This window comes from Coregonus lavaretus, assembly GCF_964263955.1.
Source record: "Coregonus lavaretus genome assembly, chromosome: 12".
NCBI classification, from domain to species: Eukaryota; Metazoa; Chordata; class Actinopteri; order Salmoniformes; family Salmonidae; genus Coregonus; species Coregonus lavaretus.
In genome coordinates this window covers 41136410-41163912 of record NC_139999.1, presented here as the reverse complement: position 1 = coordinate 41163912, position 27503 = coordinate 41136410, and the positions used below count along the sequence as shown (strand labels likewise).

At 43.1% G+C, this 27503-nt stretch overlaps 1 protein-coding gene across 1 annotated transcript in view; it reads left to right on the top strand.

Moving 5' to 3' along the window:
* cfap20dc (CFAP20 domain containing) overlaps positions 1–25448 on the top strand; it is a gene marked incomplete at both ends in the record, with an annotated part of 66341 nt that extends 40893 nt beyond the window's left edge. The window contains 5 exons of the mRNA XM_084172809.1: positions 1167–1643; positions 4504–4758; positions 7488–7549; positions 21386–21489; positions 25327–25448. Coding sequence (XP_084028935.1) covers positions 1167–1643; positions 4504–4758; positions 7488–7549; positions 21386–21489; positions 25327–25448 — 1020 coding nt within the window. The remainder of the gene's footprint in view (positions 1–1166; positions 1644–4503; positions 4759–7487; positions 7550–21385; positions 21490–25326) is intronic.
* Positions 25449–27503: the final 2055 nt, after the last annotated feature.

Genomic DNA, 27503 nt, shown 5'->3' with positions numbered 1-27503 from the left:
GTCTCGAAGAACACATTGTAAAACCCCTGGAGCTTTCTATTTTTCTTTCAATTCCCATCTTGTTCTGTTTGCTTGTTTTCAGCCAATCATCTTACTCTGGGAGACCAAGGTTAATTTGAATAAACAACAGACTAGACAGTAGACACACAGCATGTTTTAGGTAATTCATGTGTTCAAATATCCAACACCACAACTTACTACCATATCCACAGGTAGTCCCAGTTGGCCTTCAATAAACTGTTATTAAACACTGAAAATAGCTTCCTCTTCTCCCTAACCTATGTCTGAACCAAAAGACAGATTGCCTAAAAAGTATAACATGCAAAAGACAGAAAATACATTGTTACCAGTGAGGGAAAGCAGATTATTCTTCTTATTTACCCCTGATTATTACAAGATAATTCATTCATATGGACATACATTTTTCAGAGTTGTCCACATTCGATGCCTCATCCCAGTTGGATCATGCTTAATAAATGGCCTCCATGCCAGAGGTGTTGACTCTAAACTGTGTGAGGCCTCTATCACACCACTGACATCAGTGCCTCACTCAATGACATGGGATTCTGAGCATGAAACGAAAAGCAACAGAAGAAAAAGATGAGAGAGGGGTAAAAGGGAGGAAGAGGAGGAGTGAAGAAGAGTCAATGGGGTTTGGGCTAGGAGTCAAACATAACATGCCCTATCACCAGGTTTTCCTCATTAGTGAACCAGGAACCAGAGCCATCTGCTTTCAAACCAAACCTACCGAGACCATTAGCCGGGATGAAAGCCTAGCGCTTTACACTACTTTAAAGCTATTTTAGCCACTGCCAGCTAAGCAAGACTAATGTTGAGTCTTTTCAGATAGCCTGCTGCCATAGTTAATTGCAAGTAATTTGGGACGTGGGATCCCAGCCCACGGCTAGCTTCCTGTATGGTATCGTACAGTACAACCTTAGCAGTTTATTAGCTAGCTGGCCTGCACCCACATTCTTTTGCAGTCATCTGTGACAGGTTGTGCTATAATTTCAGTCTTGAGGCGGGCGTCTTTTTCTTTCAAGGTGTTGCGTCAGTGCCTCCTCTGTCCTTTTAGATATGCCTGCCTGGCTACCATTACTCATATTCTAATAATAAAATAAAAAAAGAAATCCTATTTGTAAACTGTTCCTCTCTGTATCTCCCAGGAAGAGACCTACTCCAGGTTCCTCCATCAGAGGTCCAGTGTCCCCCCCAGCCCTGGTACTCCTGGTGTTCCCCCCAGCTCCATCCCTGGTATCCCTGGATCATCATGCCTAGATGGGGACACTCTGCCCAGAGCACGGCCTGGATCCAGTGGGTCCAGTGGTGCAGACCGAACATTTACCATAGAGCGAACCCTAACCCACACAGACCCTGCAGGGGGTAAAACCAGGCTGGCTTCCCACACTGACTCCCAAGCATATAGGAGAACACTAGAGGTGCCTGGGATGGTCCCAACCCGCTGCCGGTCACCCAGTCAGGGCACCAGGCAGGGGCAGGGACACAGCAATTTGGGCCAGTCTGGAACTGGGGGAAGAGGAGGGGGAGTGAGCCAGACTCAGGACAGGAACAGCAGCAGGACATCACTGAGCAGGAGATCTCTACGAGAGATCATCCCCCGAGGAGACGCCACACTAGACAAGGTTATGTACTGTCTGTCTGCAGCCAGGCATTTAGTATTCACAATCACATCCTTATTATCACACTGTCTTCTTCAAAAGCACTCACCCGCCCTGTGGGACAGAACAGAAGCACATGATTTACCAAGAGAGAGAAAGTTCTGCTGTTAACTCTGCCATCTTCCATTTCCTCCTCTACTTCTGATGTTATAATTAAGTGAGCAGCTGTCAAGTGACTGTCAGTCCTGACTGTCTCTTGCCACTCTGGGAAGGAGGCCCTGGGAGGAAGGTCGGCCCTGGGAGGAAGGGAGGCCCTGGGAGGAAGGAGGCCCTGGGAGGAAGGGAGGCCCTGGGAGGAAGGAGGCCCTGGGAGGAAGGAGGCCCTGGGAGGAAGGGAGGCCCTGGGAGGGAGAGAGGGATGAGAGGGAGGGAGCCCCTAGGAGAGAAGGATGGGGTGGAGCGAGAGAGGGGGAGGGAGACCCTGTCTGAGAGTCTAATTGAGCAGCCAGCCACATGTCTGATGCCACAACCGACAGGGAATTACAGTTGTCAAAGCACATCAGACGTGCCACCATGTGATTCCTCCCCAAGATGACAGACAACTCATCAGTAAATTCAAGTTATAGCCTAGTAGTCACATATACAGGACATGGATGTATCATACATTAAGGGTGAAAGGATAGCATGTCCTCATGTCCTCATATTTTCTCTTCAGTCTGCCTCATATTTTGCTTCTTCAAGCTGAGATTCCTACTAGCTACTTGTGCCTATAGTACTTTATTAATTTAAACCTAGAGTTCTCTGTGATTGTTTTTCTTCAGTGCTCTGTGTTTACAGTAGTATACTGTATAGTAGTTTTATCAATAGAAAAGCACTTTGCAATTTCCTGGACTTTCCCCCTCTGAAAACATGTAGTTACAAGTCTGCCTGTTGAATTGTCCCACACCAACTTAAAAGAAAGCTCAGTTTTGATACAGATAGATACAGTGAGTGTGTCTGTGCCACTTGTTGATCCTCATTATCCCACAGCCATATCGCCAAAGCTAAATAATAGATAGAAAACAAGGAATCAGTGGCGTGGGTGGTGGGATACACAAAAAGCGAGGGAGTGAGAAGAAAAGAGGGAGCAGTGTGCATGTTGAAGGAGGGATGTCTCAGTAGGAGAGAACGGTCATTCACCTTGACCTCTCACAACAGAACAGAGCCCACTGTTTAATTAAAGATGTGGGATGTGTACCAAATGGCACCCTATTCCATATAAAGTGCAATACTTTTAACCAGGGCTCTGGGCAAAAATGGTACACTATATAGGGAATAGAGTGCCATTTGGAACAGAGCCGTGAGAGTCAAAGAGAAGTCTGATTTCTCACTGAAAAGAGGAAGAGCGGTTTCAGGGAGGAGGAATTGTCCCTTTTGATAAAGGTTGGATGTGACAGTCATGTGGCTGCCTGCTTTGTGCCAGTCTTTCTTCTATGGTCGGGGTTGACTCCTCTCCGATGCTCAAGTGGTCGCAGTCAGAATGGGCTTAGATAGAAGACAGTGAGGAAGAGAAGAGAGAGAGAAGCTTAGATAGAAGAAGAGCGAGTGAGGAAATGTAGAGAGAAGCTTGTTAAAGGGCTTGGCATCGTGCTGTTCAGCTTCTGATGGCATGATGACACGCCATGTTGCACCCGCCTGTCTGCCTGTCTGTCTGTCTGTCTGTCTCTCCTCTCATCCCTCTGCTCACATTGAAGTGTGTGATGTACAGAGCAGAGCAGAGCAGAGCAGAGCAGTGATCTAAGAGCAGGTTTGTCAGTCATGCTGTGCTGAGGAGAAGGATTCTGCGATGAGAAAAAGAGAGGGTGAGAGAGAGGGAGAGGAGAGTGGGGGGGAGGGGCTTATCTGTCACACCTTGAGGCTCCCTCCTTTCCCTCCTTCCAGCCGCTCCTCCTAAGGGGAACCAGGGGATCCATGATCAGAGGACAGTATTTAGTATTTTTTGTAGTATTTTATTAGGATCCTCATTAGCTCTAGCGGATGCAGCAGCTACTAATCCTGGGGTCCACAAAAGACAGGGGAGTGGAGGGATCCCTAGCCCACAGAGGAGGCCTGCTGCCTGGGTCGCTGATGAGGCTCAGACACCCCCCTCAACCCTCACCTCATTGTAGTAGAACACAGCCCAGTGTGCTGCAGTCTTACAACCACTGACACACCCTGCTCCATGTCCCAAGCAGGTAGCCCAGTGGAGGCTGTTGAGCTGTCCTCCCATCACCAGCCTCGTCTGTGGTAGCTACTGAGCTAGCCTATGGTACAGTACAGTCAGGGGCCTGATTGAAACGTTGTCAGAGAGAGAGAAGACAGAGATGATTGTTGCGGTTCCCACTGGCCTGTGAGGCTCTCTTTCACGCCAGCAGCCATTGATCCTCTCTCAACCTCCAGGGTTGCCCCAGTCCTTCCTTTCGGACAAAGCCAGTTACCACAGTGCTCCAAGCCTCCAACTGAATCGATAGCTGGACAAGTTACTGTACACACACACACACCAGTCCAGCCAGCCAAGTCACAGGCCAGTGGGTGATATCCAAGCCTGGGCTGGGCCCTGCATGGGTCCACTGAGACCTGCTGTTTTAAACACACTGATTACTTCTCTTGGTTACACTTACACAGGGGTTGGTTGGGCTCAGGTCATTGACCTGTTTCTTCTTATTGGACGGATCAAACAAAACTTGTTATTTGTGGATGTGATGAAAAAGGATGGTTGGGATTCTAGGAATTTGGGGCATGTGCTTGATACACACCATGGTCAAACCACAAAGCCCATTAAAAAAGCTGTCAAATTCCTTTACTGTAATGTCTGGAATGAAGTGTGTAATCAATATTGGTTTTGTTTGTTGTTGTTGATTTAAAGGAGGGTGAGGAGAGGAGGGAGAGAAGGCATGAGCCTGTTGGGTCCAGTAGCTGTGATTTGCGTCTGTTGGACAGCCTGCGTATGCAGGAAGATGAGGAGGAGGAGCTACGTATGCTGGCCAGTCTACGGCGGGAGCAGGAGGAAGAAGAGGAGGGGGGAGGAGCCACAGGTCTCAGTGCCTCTCAGATCCACCAATGTAACGTCAGCATCAGCACCAGCAGTGATGACACATCCACCTGGACACACATACCTATGGTGAGTCATGTACTCCAAAGATGGTGGATAAATGAAGATGTCTTACTCAGGCCGTTTGCCATTGACGTAGGGGGATGGTGTTGCTCATTTCATACTCACACACTGTAATTTGCAGAAAGCAAGGAAGTGGGCCCAGATACCTATTATGCCTTCCTTTGTCCTTAAGCCCTTATTTGCAGGCAGCTCTCCTGAGTGATAATACGAGGTGCAAATTGAGCTTATTCAAACAAGCTGTCTCTCTTTCCCAGGCTGCTCACCTTTGTTGTGGAAAACTCGATCCAAAGATTAGGCAGAGACTAATTTTATTGTATAATAGTGAATATTTTAATCAAGAAGCTGCAGGTGAGATCCACCTCTGATTCCACAGGGAAGAACTCAAAGAATAAATGGTTACATGTCCCTTAATCAAATTGTTTACACAACAGTTATTTCAATACATCAACCGTTCCGGAACACAATGGCCTAGTGTTAGGGTGCAGACATACCAGGAGTCTATGAAAGGCATAACATCACAGTCCAACACAGAACAATAACATAACCCTTGAGAAGTTACAACAGCTCACCCCAATTCTGCTAGAACACCTGATGTGCTGTAGTCAAATTGCTGCTTTTCGACTGTAACATCAGTGTTACACTAGTGTATACACCCTTATGTTATACTAGAGAAATTGTGTTTCCATAGCTAGGCTGACCGTGAGGACTTGTGACGAGCAGAATCAACAACCTCTGCATAATCAAAATAGTTGCTTTGTGAGAAGGTGTTGAAGTTCACAATTAGCCAATGTTATGTACAGTGGGGGGGGGGAGTATTTAGTCAGCCACCAATTGTGCAAGTTCTCCCACTTAAAAAGATGAGAGAGGCCTGTAATTTTCATCATAGGTACACGTCAACTATGACAGACAAATTGAGGGAAAAAAATCCAGAAAATCACATGGTAGGATTTTTAATGAATTTATTTGCAAATTTTGGTGGAAAATAAGTATTTGGTCACCTACAAACAAGCAAGATTTCTGGCTCTCACAGACCTGTAACTTCTTCTTTAAGAGGCTCCTCTGTCCTCCACTTGTTACCTGTATTAATGGCACCTGTTTGAACTTGTTATCAGTATAAAAGACACCTGTCCACAACCTCAAACAGTCACACTCCAAACTCCACTATGGCCAAGACCAAAGAGCTGTCAAAGGACACCAGAAACTAAATTGTAGACCTGCACCAGTCTGGGAAGACTGAATCTGCAATAGGTAAGCAGCTTGGTTTGAAGAAATCAACTGTGGGAGCAATTATTAGGAAATGGAAGACATAGAAGACCACTGATAATCTCACTCGATCTGGGGCTCCACGCAAGATCTCACCCTGTGGGGTCAAAATGATCACAAGAACGGTGAGCAAAAATCCCAGAACCACACGGGGGGACCTAGTGAATGACCTGCAGAGAGCTGGGACCAAAGTAACAAAGCCTACCATCAGTAACACACTACGCCGCCAGGGACTAAAATCCTGCAGTGCCAGACGTGTCCCCCTGCTTACGCCAGTACATGTCCAGGCCCGTCTGAAGTTTGCTAGAGTGCATTTGGATGATCCAGAAGAGGATTGGGAGAATGTCATATGGTCAGATCCAAAGAATACCATACCTACTGTGAAGCATGGGGGTGGAAATATCATGCTTTGGGGCTGTTTTTCTGCAAAGGGACCAGGACGACTGATCCGTGCAAAGGAAAGAATGAATGGGGCCATGTATCGTGAGATTTTGAGTGAAAACCTCCTTCCATCAGCAAGGGCATTGAAGATGAAACGTGGCTGGGTAATTCAGCATGACAATGATCCCAAACACACCGCCCGGGCAACGAAGGAGTGGCTTCGTAAGAATCATTTCAAGGTCCTGGAGTGGCCTAGCCAGTCTCCAGATCTCAACCCCATAGAAAATCTTTGGAGGGAGTTGAAAGTCCGTGTTGCCCAGCGACAGCCCCAAAACATCACTGCTCTAGAGGAGATCTGCATGGAGGAATGGGCCAAAATACCAGCAATTTTCCACCATAGTTTGCAAATAAATTCATTAAAAATCCTACAATGTGTTTTTCTGGGAAAAAAAATCTCATTTTGTCTGTCATAGTTGACGTGTACCTATGATGAAAATTACAGGCCTCTCTCATCTTTTTAAGTGGATGAACTTGCACAATTGGTGGCTGACTAAATATTTTTTTCCCCCACTGTAATTGCCAGCTGAAAAGTACCAGTGGCCTGGCTTTGGCCCCAAGTGAGAGCAGGTCCGCCGGAGCCATGGCCTGCCGGCCCGCATAGTTGGAAACAGAAAAGTCTGAGCCTTTTGGGTAAAACACTGGGGTAAATCTTGTGTGGAAATGTGCCATTATAGAGTAATGAGTTAAATACAGAGAACCTATGCACTCTGTAGTAACATATGTAGCCACAGCGCCCCCATCAGGCAGATGAGGGAGGTGCACTGAAGGTTTTTGTTATTACGCAGATTGTGATTTCACATAATACTGTATGAGATAGTTAGAAAAGATAACAACATACTAAATGTGTGTGGTGGGTATGTTTTTATGTTTTTAGTCTCTCGTGACTGACAGCCTTTAAATTAAAATGTTAGCGGACAGCGTTCATGTGAGACTTTCTTCTTGGTGCCGAGATTAGTATCTGAATGATTATAGCATCGCTAGTAGGTTATGACGTTCTCTTTTCCTCATCCGTTGTGTTCTGTTGTTCTCAGCCAGCCAATCAGGGCCATCACTACCAGAAGGAAATGAACCCACTCTTACACTCCAATCCAAGGTGAGCATACCTCATATCTCTCTCCCCAAAATAAACAATACAAAAACAATGTTTTGTCTTTTAGAAAGGGGCAGCGGTTGGGTGGAGGAGGTGTTGTCCTTTTTGAATTTCCTAACAATACAGGTCCTCAACTGTTTAAATGTAGCCAATATGTTCAGCCTGTAAGTGATGTAACCTCCCTTTCCATCAAATCCCTTCCGTAACGTTATCTATGATGGGAAATGAAATAATTCACTGCGACCTGAGGTGAGAATGGATGGAGGGTGCATTCATTCTATCTGTCTATTCAGAGTCAGTCAAGAGACCCAGGGCATAGAACCCTTCCTGACAAGCGTATGAAAGCGTACACAAAATGTACATATGAACACAAACTCACAGATTCCCACCTGTAGCAGTGCGTCAGTGTCTGGGTTCATTAGCCATGGCTGTCCTGGGTGATTAGCACAGAGTTCGTTAGTGTTTCCGTTGGTGCAGGGCCCAAACACACAGAGGTCTAATACACCAGTCACCTGGCTGTCATTACTTGGCTGTCATCACCTGGGCCTGTGTCTGGCTCACCTCGCCTCATCTTATAGGATGCCATTGCCATTACTCATTAGAGCTCTTCTTGTCATCCTCTCTGCTCGCCTCTCATTTAGATGCAGGGCTGTTATGCTGTGTTGTGTCACTCATTAGCACACACACCCCCCCTCTCTCTCTCTCGCTCTCTCTCTTGCTCTCTCTCTCGCTCTCTCTCTTTATGTTTTCAAATTCTTTGTGGGTGTCTCCCACTCGCTCTCTCTTTCTCCCTCTCTCTCTCTCTCTCTCTCTCTGAGGACACACATGCAGCTCCACCAACATATTACAAAGGATGACAAAAGTGTTGCATCACCTGTCTCCAGGTTGAATTATGCATTATTCCTGTTGTCTCCAACATGTCTGATTTATTGATGAAAGGAAAGGAAGGCTTCCTGGTGTGAACATTTGTATATCTCTGTCTTCATGATGTATTAAGTGCTCCTTTATGGTGTAAAACCACATGACTGTTAAATTAATCTGACTGAGTGCTTGCGTTTCTGCTTGACTGCGCCCTGAGGCAGATTTGAGTACACTCTTAGAAAAAAGGTGCTATCTAGAACCTAAAAGGGTCCCCATAGAAGAACCCTTTGAAGAACCCTTTTTTCTAAGCGTATACTCAAGTATAGGCTTGTATTTTTCAGCTATAGGCTTGAAAAACCGAACCCTATCCACTAGTGGCCTGTATTGGCTACAGCAATACTACAAACACTAGATAGGTGACGACTGAATTTGTGTCACCTTTGGGATTACTGTATTAAAGTACAGCTGCAGTGGATCTGAGAGCTGTGTGTGATGTGGCATGCCAACCATCTTTAATTATCTCTCTGTCAGTGGGAATCTTGTCAGTTCTTTCTCATCTCTTTTCTTATTTCTTTATTTTATTCCCAGTATTCAGACAGACCCCCAAAAGTGTTTTGTGTTCTGAAAGCCTAAAAGTGAAATCTTTGGTCTTAAGTGTCCTGACTGGCACCACTGTCTGGAAGGCTCCACTGTCAGTTATTTGGAGTGGTAAAGTCTGACAGCTGAGACGCTGCTGCTGCTCCCTGCTGTAGTTTGTCAGTGCTTTTCTGACACATTTACCATGTTCCTCTGTGTGTGATATCTGTGCCTTCTGCCTCTGGCTGGTAAACAAGCATTGGATCTCCTAAACACCCTGTCATGGAGAGACTGAGATATTCTCACTAAACACAGAATCTGAGGCATTCTCACTCAACACAGAATCGTCTTTTTACAAAGTCTATTTTCAACAGAGATAGAAGTGCCAACATCCGTTTTATTTCTTCTCTAGTTCCAAGCACAGATGTACTGTAGGAGTATACCCAGCAAACCGGGAACATTCCCAGAATATTAGCTAAGATTACCATGAAGTTCTAGTTAGGTTTTTTCTACCATTAGGATGACAACATCTCAAAAACGTTCAAATAATGTTTTTGATAACACAATGTTTTTTTTATTGTTTTATTAAATGTTCTCCTAACATTAATAAAAATATTCCAGCAAATCAACGTTTTAAAGAACTCAAAAAGGCTGTTCTGTCATCATTCTTGCAACATCAAATTCATTTTTTGTGCACCCTGATACAAATATTATCTGAATGTCAGCACAACTGGACAGTTTTTTTTTATTTCTTATTTTCTTTGTGTGTTTTGGGAACCTATCTCTTGTCATATCCCCACAATGTTCCCACAACCTAAATAAATGTTTTAGGAACTTTTAAAGAACAGACGAAATGTGTTCTGGGAATGTTCTTGCAACATCAGGCAAATGTTTTATACAAACATTGTATAATCATCAGCACAACTGGACAGTTTTTGTGTTCTGAGAACATTTGCCGCAACCTAATGAATGTTCTGGGAACTTTTACAGAGCCAATTTTGGTTTGCTGGGTACACTATAGATCATGTTTTAGTTTTTTTACACTAACAGCCAGGTAAAATACTTACTAAAAGGGACCTTCGTCTTCTGTCAGGTTAAAATGGCTAATTTATTTCCTCCCATCCCCGGTTCACTTTTATGTCATGAATATAATGACTTTTAAAAAAATCTAACAATTCAATCTACAGTCTCTCATCCAGTCCCACTTAACAGTTTCCTCTCCCTGGAATTAGGTAGCTGCTGTCTGCAGCGTTGAGCTGCGTTGTCCTTGAAAATAGCTTCCATTAAATCTGCCTGTGCTTTGTGCCCCCCAGTGTGGAGTCAGAGGGAAGCAGTAGGGGGTAAATGGCTCTGGTAAGGACAGGAACGATTATTTGGAATATATTAGATTTTTGCTTCGGTCTGGAGAAGAGGTGATAATGTATTTCTAAGGGACACAATGGGGGAGGGTTACAATCTAGTCCATGAAGTTGAAATTGAAAATCAAGTAGGATTTATATCTGACAGAAGTATAGAATTGCTGTATTTATTAATGTGTAGATAGATGTATTTACAAAAAACTAACTCAGTGGAAGGATGTGGTGTTCCCAGTTTAGAGATTGAAATTTGAGATGTCCATATTTCACCTAAATGTATTCCGCAGCCACACTGTTAGCACGGAGGAAAGAGCTACACATCTCAGTCAAGTGATGATATCATATCAACTTATAGTAACTGTTCATCTTGAATATCAAAGATCAGAGCTAACTGGTGGAAGAGAAGGGGAATCCAGGGCATAGTGGAAAACAACTATATCTCTCCAATGGAAAATAATTATAATTCACAAATGTCCTAAAAGCTGTGAACAGTTTACTTTCAGATGTGTTCAAACTATCAGTGACTTACTTGACTTATTACTTTTAGCTCCTAGTTGAACAAATGGCCTCAAACCATCAGTAAGACGGCTTCTTTTTGAGGTAGTCAACTAGGAATCAACTTCAACCATAAAGGTGCCGTTCTGAAAGTCAGAGGTTAGGAGACAGGAGGCTAAAAGTAGCTATAATGGTCCTTCCATGCATTTCCCATGGGGAGAAGCTCTGTGGTCGACCATTCTACCATTCTCTCACACAGCGGGAAGGAGATAGCCTTTTGTTCTGTTCTGTCTGTTGTATTCACCTCTGATATAAATGGGAGAGAGAGAGCCCTGCTGGTAGCAGTACAGTAGCACACACACAACACACACACACATACACACGCTAATGCAGTCTGCAGTGCTCCTTCACCCCCATCTCTCGTGTGTAGGAGGAAGAGTATTGCTCCTCTCAGTACATCTGTCCCCCAGCAGCACAAGGTGTAATATTGGCCCTCTGACTACCACAGACTAGTGACACTCAATTTTGACAATTAAATCCATTTTAATCCCACTTTGAAACATGATCCCACTTTGAAAAGAAATTAAACCTTCTAGAAGAAAATAAGAAAATAAAAAACTTAATAAACCTCCCATGATGTTCTCTGAAGCAACTTTTACCCTGAGGCAAAGAAAGTACAAAGAGATTGAAGATGACCTTAAAGTAAAAAATTGAAGAGAAAAGTGGATACCAATCTGGATGGTGTCTAATGTAGTAATTTACCATACAATGATAATGCCTAGCCTATTTTTCTCCAGTTTCCATTTTACATCACTATATACTTACATTTTAATTGTTTAATTTCTGACTCAAACGGCAGTGCTGGAAGGGGAGTATATGGGTATATTTGTTATTCAGAAAAGTATTCACACCCCTTGACTTTTTCCACATTTTGTTGTGTTACAAAATGGGATTAGAATAGATTTAATTGTCATTTTTTTAATCAAGGATCTACACAAAATAAAATAAAAATTGTAACATTAAATTTTTTTTTATGGAGAATAAAACACTAATATATCTTGATGTTAGAATCACCTTTGGCAGCGATAACAGCTGTGAGTCTTTCTGGGTAAGTCTCTAAGAGCTTTGTACATCTGGATTGCACAATATTTGCCCATCATTCTTAAAAAAACTATTCAAGCTCTGTCAAGTTCATTGTTGATCATTGCTAGACAGCCATTTTCAAGTCTTGCCATATATTTTCATGATGATTTAGGTCAAAACTGTAACTAGGCCACTCAGGAACATTCAATGTCATCTTGGTAAGCAACTCCAGTGTATATTTGCCCTTGTGTTTTAGGTCATTGTCATGGTGAAAGGTGAATTTGTATCCCAGTGTCTGTTGGAAAGCAGACTGAACCAAGTTTTCCTCTAGGATGTTGCCTGTGCTTAGCTCTATTCCATTTCTTTTTATCCCCCCCAAAAAAAACTCCCTAGTTCTTGTCGATGACAAGCATACACATAACATGATGCAGCCACCACCATGCTTGAAAATATGAAGACTGGTAATCAGTGTTGTATTGGGTTGGATTTGCCCAAAACATAACGCTTTGTATTAAGGTCAAAAAGTTCATTTCTTTGCCAATTTTTTTGCAGCATTACTTTAGTGCCTTATTGCAAACAGGATGCATGCATTCTGTACAGGCTTCCTTCTTTTCACTCTGTCATTTATGTTAGTATTGTGGAGTAACTACAATGTTCTTGATCAGTTATCTCTTATCACATCCATTAAACTCTGTAACTGTTTTAAAATCACCATTGGCCTCATGGTGAAATCCCTGAGCGGTTTCCTTCCTCTCCGGCAACTGAGTTAGGAAGGACGCCTGTATCTTTGTAGTGACTGGGTGTATTGATACACCATCCAAAGTGTAATTAATAACTGCACCATGCTCATAGGGATATTCAATGTCTGTTAGTTTTTTACCCATCTACCAATAGGTGCCCTTGCAAACCATTTGAAAACCTCCCTTGTCTTTGTGGTTGAATCGGTGCTTGAAATTCACTACTCGACTGAGGGACCTTACAGTTGTATGTGTGGGGTACAGAGATGGGTTAATCATTTAAAAATAATGTTAACCACTATTATTGCACACAGAGTGAGTCCATGCAAATGTATTTAGGCTTGCCATAACAAAGGGGTTGAATAATTATTGACTCAAGACATTTTAGCTTTACATTTTAAATTTGTAAAACATTCAAAAAACATTATTCCACTTTGACATTATGGGGTATTGCGTGTAGGCCAGAGAGCCCAAAAAATCTCAATTTTATCAATTTTAAAGTCAGGCTGTACACAACAAAATGTGGAAAAAAAGAAATGGTTGTGAATACTTCACAGAAAATGTGGAAAAAAATCAGTGGGTGTGAATACTTTCTGAAGGCAGTGTGTGTAATATATAAATACAGTACCAGTCAAAAGTTTGGACACACCTACTCATTCAAGGGTTTTTCTACATTGTAGAATAATAGTGAAGACATCAAAACTATGAAATAACACAAATGGAATCATGTAGGAACCAAAAAGTGTTAAACAAATCAAAATATATTTTAGATTTTAGATTCTTCAAAGTAGCCACCCTTTGCTTTGATGACAGCTTTGCACACTCTTGGCATTCTCTCAACCAGCTTCACCTGGAATGCATTTCCAACAGTCTTGAAGGAGTTCCCACATATGCTAAGCACTTGTTGGCTGCTTTTCCTTCACTCTGCGGTCCAAGTATTCCCAAACCATCTCAATTGGGTTGAGGTCGGGTGATTGTGGAGGCCAGGTCATCTGATGCAGCACTCCATCACTTCCTTCTTGGTCAAATAGCCCTTACACAGCCTGGAGGTGTGTTGGGTCATTGTCCTGTTGAAAAACAAATGATAGTCCCACTAAGCGCAAACCAGATGGGATGGCGTAGAGCTGCAGAATGCTGTGGTAGCCATGCTGGTTAAGTGTGCCTTTGAATTCTAAATAAATCACAGACAGTGTCACCAGCAAAGCACCCCCACACCATCACACCTCCTCCTATAGCTTCACGGTGGGAACCACACATGCAGAGATCATCCGTTCACCTACTCTGCGTCTCACAAAGACACGGCGGTTGGAACCAAAAATCTCAAATTTGGACTCATAAGACCAAAGTACAGATTTCCACTGGTCTAATGTCCATTACTTGTGTTTCTTGGCCCAAGCAAGTCTCTTCTTATTATTGGTGTTCTTTAGTAGTGGTTTCTTTGCAGCAATTCGACCATGAAGGCCTGATTCACACAGTCCCCTCTGAACAGTTGATGTTGAGATGTGTCCGTGAAACTCTGTGAATCATTTATTTGGGCTGCAATTTCTGAGGCTGGTAACTCTAATGAACTTATCCTCTGCAGCAGAGGTAACTCTGGGTCTTCCTTTCCTGTGGCGGTCCTAATGAGAGCCAGTTTTATCATAGCACTTGATGGATTTTGCGACTGCACTTGAAGAAACTTTCAAAATTCTTTAAATGTTCCATATTGACTGATCTTCATGTCTTAAAGTAATGATGGACTGTCGTTTCTCTTTGCTTAATTGAGCTGTTCTTGCCATAATATGGACTTGGTCCTTTACCAAATAGGGCTATCTTCTGTATACCAGCCACAACACAACTGATTGGCTCAAACGCATTAAGAAGGAAAGAAATTCCACAAATTAACATTTAACAAGGCACACCTGTTAATTGAAACGCATTCCAGGTGACTACATCATGAAGCTGGTTGAGAGAATGCCAAGAGTGTGCAAAACTGTCATCAAGGCAAAGGGTGGCTACTTTGAAGAATCTCAAATATATACAGTGGGGAGAACAAGTATTTGATACACTGCCGATTTTGCAGGTTTTCCTACTTACAAAGCATGTAGAGGTCTGTAATTTTTATCATAGGTACACTTCAACTGTGAGAGACGGAATCTAAAAATCCAGAAAATCACATTGTATGATTTTTAAGTAATTAATTTGCATTTTATTGCATGACATAAGTATTTGGTACATCAGAAAAGCAGAACTTAATATTTGGTACAGAAACCTTTGTTTGCGATTACAGAGATCATACATTTCCTGTAGGTCTTGACCAGGTTTGCACACACTGCAGCAGGGATTTTGGCCCACTCCTCCATACAGACCTTCTCCAGATCCTTCAGGTTTCGGGGCTGTCGCTTGGGCAATACGGACTTTCAGCTCCCTCCAAAGATTTTCTATTGGGTACAGGTCTGGAGACTGGCTAGGCCACTCCAGGACCTTGAGATGCTTCTTACGGAGCCACTCCTTAGTTGCCCTGGCTGTGTGTTTCGGGTCGTTGTCATGCTGGAAGACCCAGCCACGACCCATCTTCAATGCTATTACTGAGGGAAGGAGGTTGTTGGCCAAGATCTCGCGATACATGGCCCCATCCATCCTCCCCTCAATATGGTGCAGTCGTCCTGTCCCCTTTGCAGAAAAGCATCCCCAAAGAATGATGTTTCCAACTTCACGGTTGGGATGGTGTTCTTGGGGTTGTACTCATCCTTCTTCTTCCTCCAAACACGGCGAGTGGAGTTTAGACCAAAAAGCAATTTTTGTCTCATCAGACCATATTACCTTCTCCCATTCCTCCTCTGGATCATCCAGATGGTCATTGGCAAACTTCAGACGGGCCTGGACATGCGCTGGCTTGAGCAGGGGGACCTTGCATGCGCTGCAGGATTTTAATCCATGACGGCGTAGTGTGTTACTAATGGTTTTCTTTGAGACTGTGGTCCCAGCTCTCTTCAGGTCATTGACCAGGTCCTGCCGTGTAGTTCTGGGCTGATCCCTCACCTTCCTCATGATTATTGATGCCCCACAAGGTGAAATCTTGCATGGAGCCCCAGACCGAGGGTGATTGACCGTCATCTTGAACTTCTTCCATTTTCTAATAATTGCGCCAACAGTTGTTGCCTTCTCACCAAGCTGCTTGCCTATTGTCCTGTAGCCCATCCCAGCCTTGCGCAGGTCTACAATTTTATCCCTGATGTCCTTACACAGCTCTCTGGTCTTGGCCATTGTGGAGAGGTTGGAGTATGTTTGATTGAGTGTGTGGACAGGTGTCTTTTATACAGGTAACAAGTTCAAACAGGTGCAGTTAATACAGGTAATGAGTGGAGAACAGGAGGGCTTCTTAAAGAAAAACTAACAGGTCTGTGAAAGCCGGAATTCTTACTGGTTGGTAGGTGATCAAATACTTATGTCATGCAATAAAATGCAAATTAATTACTTAAAATTCATACAATGTGATTTTCTGGATTTTTAGATTCCGTCTCTCACAGTTGAAGTGTACCTATGATAAAAATTACAGACCTCTACATGCTTTGTAAGTAGGAAAACCTGCAAAATCGGCAGTGTATCAAATACTTGTTCTCCCCACTGTATATATTTTTGATTTGTTTAACACTTTTTTGGTTACTACATGATTCCATATGTGTTATTTCATAGTTTATGTCTTCACTATTATTCTGTAATGTAGAAAATAGTAAAAATAAAGAAAAACCCTTGAATTAGTAGGTGTGTCCAAACCTTTGACTGGTACTGTATATTTGTTTGTTTTTTAGACTAGGAACTCTAGACTGGGACTAGAGTACTGTGGTGGACAGACACTTGTGTGAAATCCCAGCATGTGTCTGTGTCTAATGAATGGTCCTCCAGAGTTCTCGGTTGTTGAGCCAGTTAGAACAGAACAGAGGAGCTGAGCTGGGATGCTCAAGGGCAGTGGACGGGGAGGTTAGTGGTGGCCCATGGTGGGCTGGTCTAAAGAACAAAAGAGATGGGAGGCTTTGGTGGGCCTCATGGAGAGATCATAAGGCTCGATCCCTACAGTATTCTTCTTTCCCAAATCTCTTTGATGGGTGGTGGTAATAATTGAGGTCCTGATATAGATGAAGATGGCGCCGACAGACATGGCAGTTCTGCTTCTAGCTCCTAAGTAACTTTCCAGTATTTTGTTTTTTTGTGTGTTATTTCTTACATTATTAGCCCAGAAAGTTTTTTGTGTTATTACATACAGCCGGAAACAACTTTTGGAGTGGCGGTAACTCACCAGCATTACGACCAGGAATACGACTTTCCCTTATTGGATCCTTTGTTCGTACCCCCCAGGGCAATTGAACATATCCCAGAGGCTGCTCCAAGACACCGCCGGCGGAGAAGAGGTATTCGGAGTGGACTTCTAGTTCGATACAGGAGGCGTGCACATCATCCACCGCTTCCGAGTATAGTACTAGCTAATGTTCAGTTTCTGGACAATAAAGTAGACGAGCTCAGGGCGAGGATCTCCTTCCAGAGAGAAATCAGGGACTGTAACATACTCTGTTTCACGGAATCATGGCTCTCTCTGGATATACTGTCTTCGTCCATACAGCCAGCTGGGTTCTCAGTACATCGTGCAGACAGGAATAAAGAACTCTCCGGGAAGAAGAATGGCAGTGGTGTATGATTAACTACTCATGGTGTGATTGTGATAATGTATAAAAACTCAAGTCCTTTTGTTCAACCGACCTAGAATACCTCACAATCAAATGCCGACCGTATTACATCCCAAGAGAATTATCTTTGGTTATAGTCACTACTGTGTATGTCCCCCCTCAAGCCAATACCACGACGGCCCTTAAGGAACTACACTGGACTTTGTGCAAATTAGAAACGACATGTCCTGAGGCCGCATTTATTGTAGCTGGGGATTTTAACAAAGCAAATTTGAGGAAAACGCTACCGAAGTTCTATCAACACATTACCTGTAGTACTCGCACTGCTAAAACGCTCAACCACTGTTACTCCCCCTTCTGGGATGCCTACAAGGCCCTCCCCCGCCCTCCCTTCGGCAAATCAGATCACAACTCCATTTTCCTCCTCCCTTCCTATAGGCATAAACTAAAACAGGAAGTACCCGTGCTAAGGACTATTCAACGCTGGTCTGACCAATCAGAATCCATGCTTCACGATTGTTTTGATCACGCGGACTGGGATATGTTCCGGGTAGCCTCAGAGAATAACATTGAAATATACACGGACACGGTGACTGAGTTCATCAGGAAGTGTATAGGGGATGTTATTCCCACTGTGACTATTAAAACCTACCCAAACCAGAAACCGTTGATAGATGGTAGCATTCGCACAAAACTGAAAGCGCGAACCACCGCATTTAACCATGGCAAGGTGACTGGGAATATGGTTGAATACAAACAGTGTAGTTATTCCCTCCGTAAGGCAATCAAACAGGCAAAACGTCAGTACAGAGACAAAGTCGCAATTCAACGGCTCAGACACGAGAAGTATGTGGTAGGGTCTACAGACAATCACGGATTACAAAGGGAAAACCAGCCACATCGGACACTGACATCTTGCTCCTGGACAAGCTAAACACCTTCTTCGCCCGCTTTGAGGATAACACAGTGCCACCGACGCAGCCCACTCCCCAGGACTGTGGGCTCTCCTTCTCTGTGACCGACATGAGTAAGACATTTAAGGGTGTTAACCCTCGCTAGGCTGCCGACCCAGACGGCATCTCTAGCCGCATCCTCAGAGCATGCGCAGACCAGCTGGCTGGAATGTTTACGGACATATTCAGTCTCTCCCTATCCCAGTCTGCTGTCCCCACTTGGTTCAAGATGTCCACCATTGTTCCTGTACCCAAGAAATCAAAGGTAACTGAACTAAATGACTATCACCCCATAGCACTCACTTCTGTCATCATGAAGTGCTTTGAGAGGCTAGTTAAGGATCAAATCACCTCTACCTTGCCTGACACCCTAGACCCACTTCAATTTGCTTACCGCCCCAATAGATCCACAGACGATGCAATCGCCATCGCACTGCACACTGCCCTATCCCATCTGGACAAGAGGAATACCTATGTCAGAATACTGTTCATTGACTATAGCTCAGCCTTCAACACCATAGTACCCTCCAAGCTCATCATTAAGCTTGGGGCCCTGGGTCTGAACCCCGCCCTGTGCAACTGGTCCTGGACTTCTTGACGGACCGCCCCAGGTGGTGAAGGTAGGAAACAACACCTCCACTTCGCTGATCCTCTTTACAGGGGCCCCACAAGGGGGCATGCTCAGCCCCTCATGTACTCCCTGTTCACCTATGACTGCATGGCCACGCACGCCTCCAACTCAATCATCAAGATTGCAGACGACACAACAGTAGTAGGCCTGATTACCAACAATGACGAGACAGCCTACAGAGAGGATGTGAGGGCCCTGGCGGAGTGGTGCCAGGAAAATAACCTCTCCCTCAATGTCAACAAAACGAAGGAGCTGATCGTGGACTTCAGGAAACAGCGGAGGAAGCACGCCCCTATCCACATCGACAGGACTGCAGTGGAGAAGGTAAAAAGCTTCAAGTTCCTCGGCGTACACATCACTGACAATCTGAAATGGTCCACCCACACAGGCAGTGTGGTGAAGAAGGCGCAACAGCGCCTGGAACACTATTCACTTTAAAAATGTTTACATACTGCTTTACTCATTTCATATGTATATACTGTATTCTATTCTACTGTATTTTAGTCAATGCCACTCCGACATTGCTTGTCCTAATATTTATATATTTCTTAATTCCATTCTTTTACTTTCAGATGTGTGTATTGTTGTGAATTGTTAGATACTACTGCAATGTTGGCGCTAGGAACACAAGCATTTCACTACACCCGTAAAAACATCTGCCAAATATGTGTATGTGACCAATAAAATTCAATTCGATAATAGCGATGGGATTTTCCTGATTAATTAAAACTGGCCTCCTTTTTTGACATTATCCACTATTTACAAATTGTTGATATTGACCTACAGTATCTCACAAAAGTGAGTACACCCCTCACATTTTTGTAAATATTTGAGTATATCTTTTCATGTGTCAACACTGAATAAATGACACTTTGCTACAATGTAAAGTAGTGAGTGTACAGCTTGTATAACAGTGTAAATTTGCTGTTCCCTCAAAATAACACAACACACAGCCATTCATGTCTAAACTGCTGGCAACAAAAGTGAGTACACCCCTAAGTGAAAATGTCCAAATTGGGCCCAAAATGTCAATATTTTGTGTGGCCACCATCATTTTCCAGCACTGCCTTAACCCTCTTGGGCATGGAGTTCACCAGAGCTTCACAGGTTGCCACTGGAGTCCTCTTCCACTCCTCCATGACGACATCACAGAGCTGGTGGATGTTAGAGACCTTGCACTCCTCCACCTTCCGTTTGAGGATGCCCCACAGATGCTCAATAGGGTTTAGGTCTGGAGACATGCTTGGCCAGTCCATCACCTTTACCCTCAGCTTCTTTAGCAAGGCAGTGGTCGTCTTGGAGGTGTGTTTGGGGTTGTTATCATGTTTGAATACTGCCCTGCGGCCCAGTCTCCGAAGGGAGGGGATCATGCTCTGCTTCAGTATGTCACAGTACATGTTGGCATTCATGGTTCCCTCAATGAACTGTAGCTCCCCAGTGCCGGCAGCACTCATGCAGCCCCAGACTATGACACTCCCACCACCATGCTTGACTGTAGGCAAGACACACTTGTCTTTGTACTCTTCACCTGGTTGCTGCCACACATGCTTGACACCATCATAACCAAATAAGTTTATCTTGGTCTCATCAGACCAAGATTGTCTTCAGCAAACTGTTTGTGGGCTTTCTTGTGCATCATCTTTAGAAGAGGCTTCCTTCTGGGACGACAGCCATACAGACCAATTTGATCCAGTGTGCAGCGTATGGTCTGAGCACTGACAGGCTGACCCCCCACCCCTTCAACCTCTGCAGCAATGCTGGCAGCACTCATACGTCTATTTCCCAAAGACAACCTCTGGATATGACGCTGAGCACGTGCACTCAACTTCTTTGGTCGACCATGGCGAGGCCTGTTCTGAGTGGAACCTGTCCTGTTAAACCGCTGTATGGTCTTGGCCACCGTGCTGCAGCTCAGTTTCAGGGTATTGGCAATCTTCTTATAGCCCAGGCCATCTTTATATAGAGCAACAATTCTTTTTTTCAGATCCTCAGAGAGTTCTTTGCCATGAGGTGCCATGTTGAACTTCCAGTGACCAGTATGAGGGAGTGTGAGAGCAATGACACCACATTTAACACACCTGCTCCCCATTCACACCTGAGACCTTGTAACACTAATGAGTCACATGACACCGGGGAGGGAAAATGTCTAATTGGGCCCAATTTGGACATTTTCACTTAGGGGTGTACTCACTTTTGTTGCCAACGGTTTAGACATTAATGGCTGTGTGTTGAGTTATTTTGAGGGGACAGCAAATGTACACTGTTATACAAGCTGTACACTCACTACTTTACATTGTAGAAAAGTGTCATTTCTTCAGTGTTGTCACATGAAAAGATATACTCAAATATTTACAAAAATGTGAGGGGTGTACTCACTTTTGTGAGATACTGTACACCTCAACTAATATTATGAATTTCCTAATTGTCTTTGTAGTCCTGATAGCATCTCTGTAGTGATTACTGTGTTCTGATGCCTATTGCCTCTAGGGAATGGATGGATGTCCTCAGCCCTCCCATTATTCCTCTTAGCCAAAAGAAAGGGAAAGGGTCAGAGGGCACAGGAGACCATCGGAGGGGACCCCCGACCAGAGGTACAGGCTTGGCTCAACACCCCCACCACCAAACTCCTTGACCTCCACACACACACATACTGTACACACACACACACACACACACACACACACACACACACACACATACATGCACACACGTAAGCCTATAGAATCCATATTGTTTTAAATTATTTTCAGAAACCTGTGAAATGGCATTACTGTCACATTCTGCTAATGGAAAGGTTTCACAGGTGTCCGAAGTTAGGCAGGCTGAAATGTTAAGGCTGTCTTAAAGAAGACACAGCGTGGAAACGAGGCAGAGCGAGGAGACCCATAAAACTAGGTCCAATTAGGGCTATAGAACCCAGGAGGCTGCAGCTTTCTGTTCTCCCTGTGACTCCATAGGTCAGAGACAGTCTCGTTACAAGGCAGTGCTTCCAAAGACACACCTGCTGGGGTTAATTGGCAAAACCTTTTCAATTTACAACATAATTTTAAACCTCTGACACATTGTGTCTTATAATTAGTTTTCATTATCATCCATTGGAGTTTCCAATTAGATACAATGTTCCTCCCAGAGCATTCCATTACCTTTTTAAGTAGCTAACTGCCTGTCAATTTAACAGCTAAAATCATGGCACTTAAAGCAAGGGGCTGGAAATTACATCACCTTTTTATTTAACAGCTTTCATAATGTGTCTGTGCGGTATGAGGATCTTAAACGTGGCTGTGCTGATTGATGTGAGGAGAGTGTCTGAAATGGCCGAGGAGAAGTTAAGATTCACCTGGGTCCCAAGATCAGCAGACACTTACAGCCTCCCAGGAACCATTTAATTCCACTAAATAGTTCTGTTCACAGGGTAGTAGGGGGACAGATTCATGGCTTACACTGCGCAGGTCTGGTGTTGGCAGTCTCTTCAGTCGTGTACTTCCAGTTCATACAGGGTCGTGTTCAGTTCTCACTAAGAGGAATATTTCCTAAGAGGAAATCAGAATGCTTGTTCAGTCCAAAGGAGGCTGGTGGGAGGAGCTATAGGAGGATGGGCTCATTGTAATGGCTGGAAATGAATAAATGGAACAGAGTCAAACATGGTTTCCATATGTTTGATATAGGGTTGCAAAAGGAGGGTATATTATTGGAAACTTTCTAAGTTTACCAGTAAACTACCAGAATTTTGGTATATTTCAAGGATTTTATGTAATCTATCACAATACATCTAGTGGCCCTTTTGGGTACTTCAGGTGTCTGTAATAATCTCTGGCCCTCTATGTGGCTTTAGCACATGTAAAATATATGAAATAATTAAATAAGATGATTTTAAAATAAAAAATAGAATGACAAAGCTGTAAAACATTATCTTAAATACAAACCATCAACTTAGTGAATACCATCGGTGTTTAATAAGAGGGTTTCAGCATGAAATATCCTTTATATTTTTCTTTACACATTTTCTTTATTTTACTATGTCAGTATGTATTTGTTGTCAATATTTTGGTGTCAGACTGGTGGCAGTTGTGAACACAGTCAATAGTTGGAAGAGTTGCAGAGTTAATTGAAAATAATGCCATTGTTGATTAGATGCCTTTTTAATTAATTAGGCTATTTCTCTTGAACCATATGGTCTATCCACTAGAAACTCATGGACAATATGGACAGAGATTTTTGTAAAGTTATTCAAGTATAAATTACCAAAGTTAGGATAGATTGCCATCGATTTTCTGTTAATTACAAAACGTTGGTAAATTCCCGATAGCTTTACAGCCCATACCGTATAATTTATTCCATTCCAGCCATTACAATGAGCCCGTCCTCCTATAGTGCCTCCCACCAGCCTCCTCTGGTTCAGTTGTACACTTCTACTTTGTGTATATTTATATATGGGGGGTTGTTTATATTGTAGCGAGCTAAACAACACCTTTGCGATCTCATCAAAAGGTTTGGCACTTCTGAAAAAAAAGACCAACTACATAAAAATGTGGTCCTCTTAATGTAACCGGTTTAGGTGTTGGAAAATGAAATAGTCGTAGGGAGCCAGGTTCACGTCCCGGTCAGGCTACCCCTCCTGGTGTATGTGCATGTTATGGTATGTCATGACTGCATGTTCCTCCTGTTTTTCCATTTTTTTTATATACAGTGAGGGAAAAAGGTATTTGATCCCCTGCTGATTTTGTACGTTTTCCCACTGACAAAGAAATGATCAGTCTATAAGTTTAATGGTAGGTTTATTTGAACAGTGAGAGACAGAATAACAACAAAAAAATCCAAAAAAACACATGTCAAAAATGTTATAAATTGATTTGCATTTTAATGAGGGAAATAATTATTTGACCCCTCTGCAAAACATGACTTAGTACTTGGTGGCAAAACCCTTGTTGGCAATCACAGAGGTCAGACGTTTCTTGTAGTTGGCCACCAGGTTTGCACACATCTCAGGAGGGATTTTGTCCCACTCCTCTTTGCAGATCTTCTCCAAGTCATTAAGGTTTCGAGGCTGTCGTTTGGCAACTCGAACCTTCAGCTCCCTACACAGATTTTCTATGGGATTAAGGTCTGGAGACTGGCTAGGCCACTCCAGGATCTTAATGTGATTCTTCTTGAGCCACTCCTTTGTTGCCTTGGCCGTGTGTTTTGGGTCATTGTCATGCTGGAATACCCATCCACGACCCATTTTCAATGCCCTGGCTGAGGGAAGGAGGTTCTCACCCAAGATTTGACGGTACATGGCCCCGTCCGTCGTCCCTTTGATGCGGTGAAGTTGTCCTGTCCCCTTAGCAGAAAAACACCCCCAAAACATAATGTTTCCACCTCCATGTTTGACGGTGGGGATGGTGTTCTTGGGGTCATAGGCAGCATTCCTCCTCCTCCAAACACGGCGAGTTGAGTTGATGCCAAAGAGCTCCATTTTGGTCTCATCTGACCACAACACTTTCACCCAGTTCTCCTCTGAATCATTCAGATGTTCATTGGCAAACTTCAGACGGCCCTGTATATGTGCTTTCTAGAGCAGGGGGACCTTGCGGGCGCTGCAGGGTTTCAGTCCTTCACGGCGTAGTGTGTTACCAATTGTTTTCTTGGTGACTATGGTCCCAGCTGCCTTGAGATCATTGACAAGATCCTCCCGTGTAGTTCTGGGCTGATTCCTCACCGTTCTCATGATCATTGCAACTCCACGAGGTGAGATCTTGCATGGAGCCCCAGGCCGAGGGAGATTGACAGTTATTTTGTGTTTCTTCCATTTGCGAGTAATCACACCAACTGTTGTCACCTTCTCACCAAGCTGCTTGGCGATGGTCTTGTAGCCCATTCCAGCCTTGTGTAGGTCTACAATCTTATCCCTGACATCCTTGGAGAGCTCTTTGGTCTTGGCCATGGTGGAGAGTTTTGAATCTGATTGATTGATTGCCTCTGTGGACAGGTGTCTTTTATACAGGTAACAAGCTCCCTTTAAGAGTGTGCTCCTAATCTCAGCTCGTTACCTGTATAAAAGACACCTGGGAGCCAGAAATCTTTCTGATTGAGAGGGGGTCAAATACTTATTTCCCTCATTAAAATGCAAATAAATTTATAACATTTTTGACATGCGTTTTTCTGGATTTTTTTGTTGTTATTCTGTCTCACTGTTCAAATAAACCTACCATTAAAATTATAGACTGATCATTTCTTTGTCAGTGGGCAAACGTACAAAACAGCAGGGGATCAAATACTTTTTTCCCTCACTGTGTATATATATATATATTTTTTTATTCTTTCTTAAAACTGTGTTGTTGGTTAAGGGCTTGTAAGTAAGCATTTCACTGTAAGGTCTACACCTGTTGTATTCGGCGCATGTGACAAATACAAATTGATTTGATTTGATTTGTTTGTTTGTGTTTCAGGGGCTGATGGATCAGTGAATGGAGGAGATGAGGATGAGGAGGAGTATCTGAATCTGCTCTATGATCCCTCTCTTAACTGCTACTTTGATCCCCAGTCTGGGAAATACTATGAGCTGGCCTAATTCATCAAGCTTTTTGATTAGCAAAATGTAGAAAAGGAACAGAACAGGCTTGTTCACTGCTGGCAAAATATATGTTTTTTGTTTTACTTAATTACGCTTTTCTGAACTATTGATGAGCCTTAGAAAATATTTATACCATTCTGTCATCCTCGGTTGTATTTGATATGGAATGGTGAGGATGTTCTTGTAATTAATTGTTTAGACAGTGGCTTTTTGAAGGGTTCTGTAATGTATAGTGTATTCAGTAGTGTGTGTGTCATGTGTGTCCTCTACAAATGTTTGTGATTAAACGTATTTGTTTTATCCTTGGCTCAACATTCTTTTGTCCTTTGTTCAATTTAAGTGGTTAGACTTAGCCAGGGGCGGACTGGGAGAAGAATTTGGTCCTGGCATTTTATCCACACCATCCCACATCACTGTGTGCGGCGCCAACTCGCCGTATCTGTCTCAGCATCTTCTCTGCTGTCACTCTGTGCTTCTTCTTGTTTTCTGTCTGTCTGTCTTGCCTGTCTGCTTAAGCCTTATACATGATAAAAGCCAATGATTTAGGCTATATTGCAAATTAGTGCCTGTTAAATGTGTTCCCCTGAATCAACACTAAGTGTTAATTACTATTACAGGGCTCCAGAATAAAAATGTCCCCTAACTTTTACAGTTGGTGGCACCAGCCCATGATTTAGTCAGACCAAAATCATGAGTAATAATCTTATAAAGTAATTCATACTGCTTTATTAATATTAAGAAGTATAATAAATAGACTACTGAGGTAGGCCTATTCACGAAATAAGTTGTTTAATCTAACAACATGTCCAAGCAAAAAATATTTTGGTGTGTGTCAATTTCAACCAGCCCATCTAACAAAAAAATTGACCAGCCCATCTGGCATTTGCCAGAATTGCCAGATGGCCAATCTGCCCCTGGACTTAGTCTATACAAGGCCTACAAGACAAATCAGGACTGCACTTAAATAGATGATCTTCATATTTCCCGCAATTACTCTATTACTATGGAGCTATATATTTCTGTGGATTTCACTGCTTATGAAATGTTAATATTAGACACATTTTATTAGACACATTTTCCCCCAACATATTCCTGCAATTTATGCAGGTGTTTCATGGAATTTGTACTTTTCCCCATTCAAGAAACATGCAAAACTCAATCATGCAATATAGCCTACCTGTACAATCTTGTCCTCTCGAACGCCCCTAAATAAAGCATTCCACCTCCAATCAGAAAAGCCTTTCGTTTCTACGTAAACAAAGGTGAGAAACCCAACCAGGAAGTAAACAATAATGGCGATGACTTCAAGAAAAATAGTTTATAATGTTTTAAAAGTCTTTCTTCTTTTCTTTATTCAACAAACACTTTGTGAGACACCCACCACTAGTTTATATTTATCCCAGAAGTTATCGGAGGACGGGTATGGGATCGATATGAGAAGTGTCACCCCCACCAAGTCGTCAACTCAACAGGTGAAGTAGCTGTAGCATATCCGATGTCTGTCAATATAATCGTTGTTGACAGTTGTACATATGCGCACACCTAGGCATTTGGTTAAATGGCAATCATATTTGTGACAAGCGGTCTAATTTCTCAGATTAATTTCCATATCTCTGTCTTTGTCGTTCAACAGGCAAGACTGCACCCGGGGGTCATTGCAGCAGTGATATTTGTTACATTGGCTGCAGTTCTTGCTGCAGTTTTTATAATCAGAAAATACTGCTTTCCCCGCAGGTATTTGTGATATTGATAGGGATCATCAATAGAGCTGTGTTGGCCTTTCTATTTTAGATCATTATAGATCTTAATATCATGAAACATCAAACATGTTGCCTGACTGGAGGTCCAGTATTCTGGATCTTGGCTGCATGTCAATATGAATGGAGCCTTTTAAGGATTTATGATTGCTTTCACAAGGTTGTTAATTATGCTTGTTTTATGTTATTTCATCAATGAGTAAACTTGCTTATCAGGTGTAGTGCCCAGGTAACTATCATAATGAACTGCTTAAGTCATAGTCTGAATAATAAATAATGTAAACGTTAAACTGTG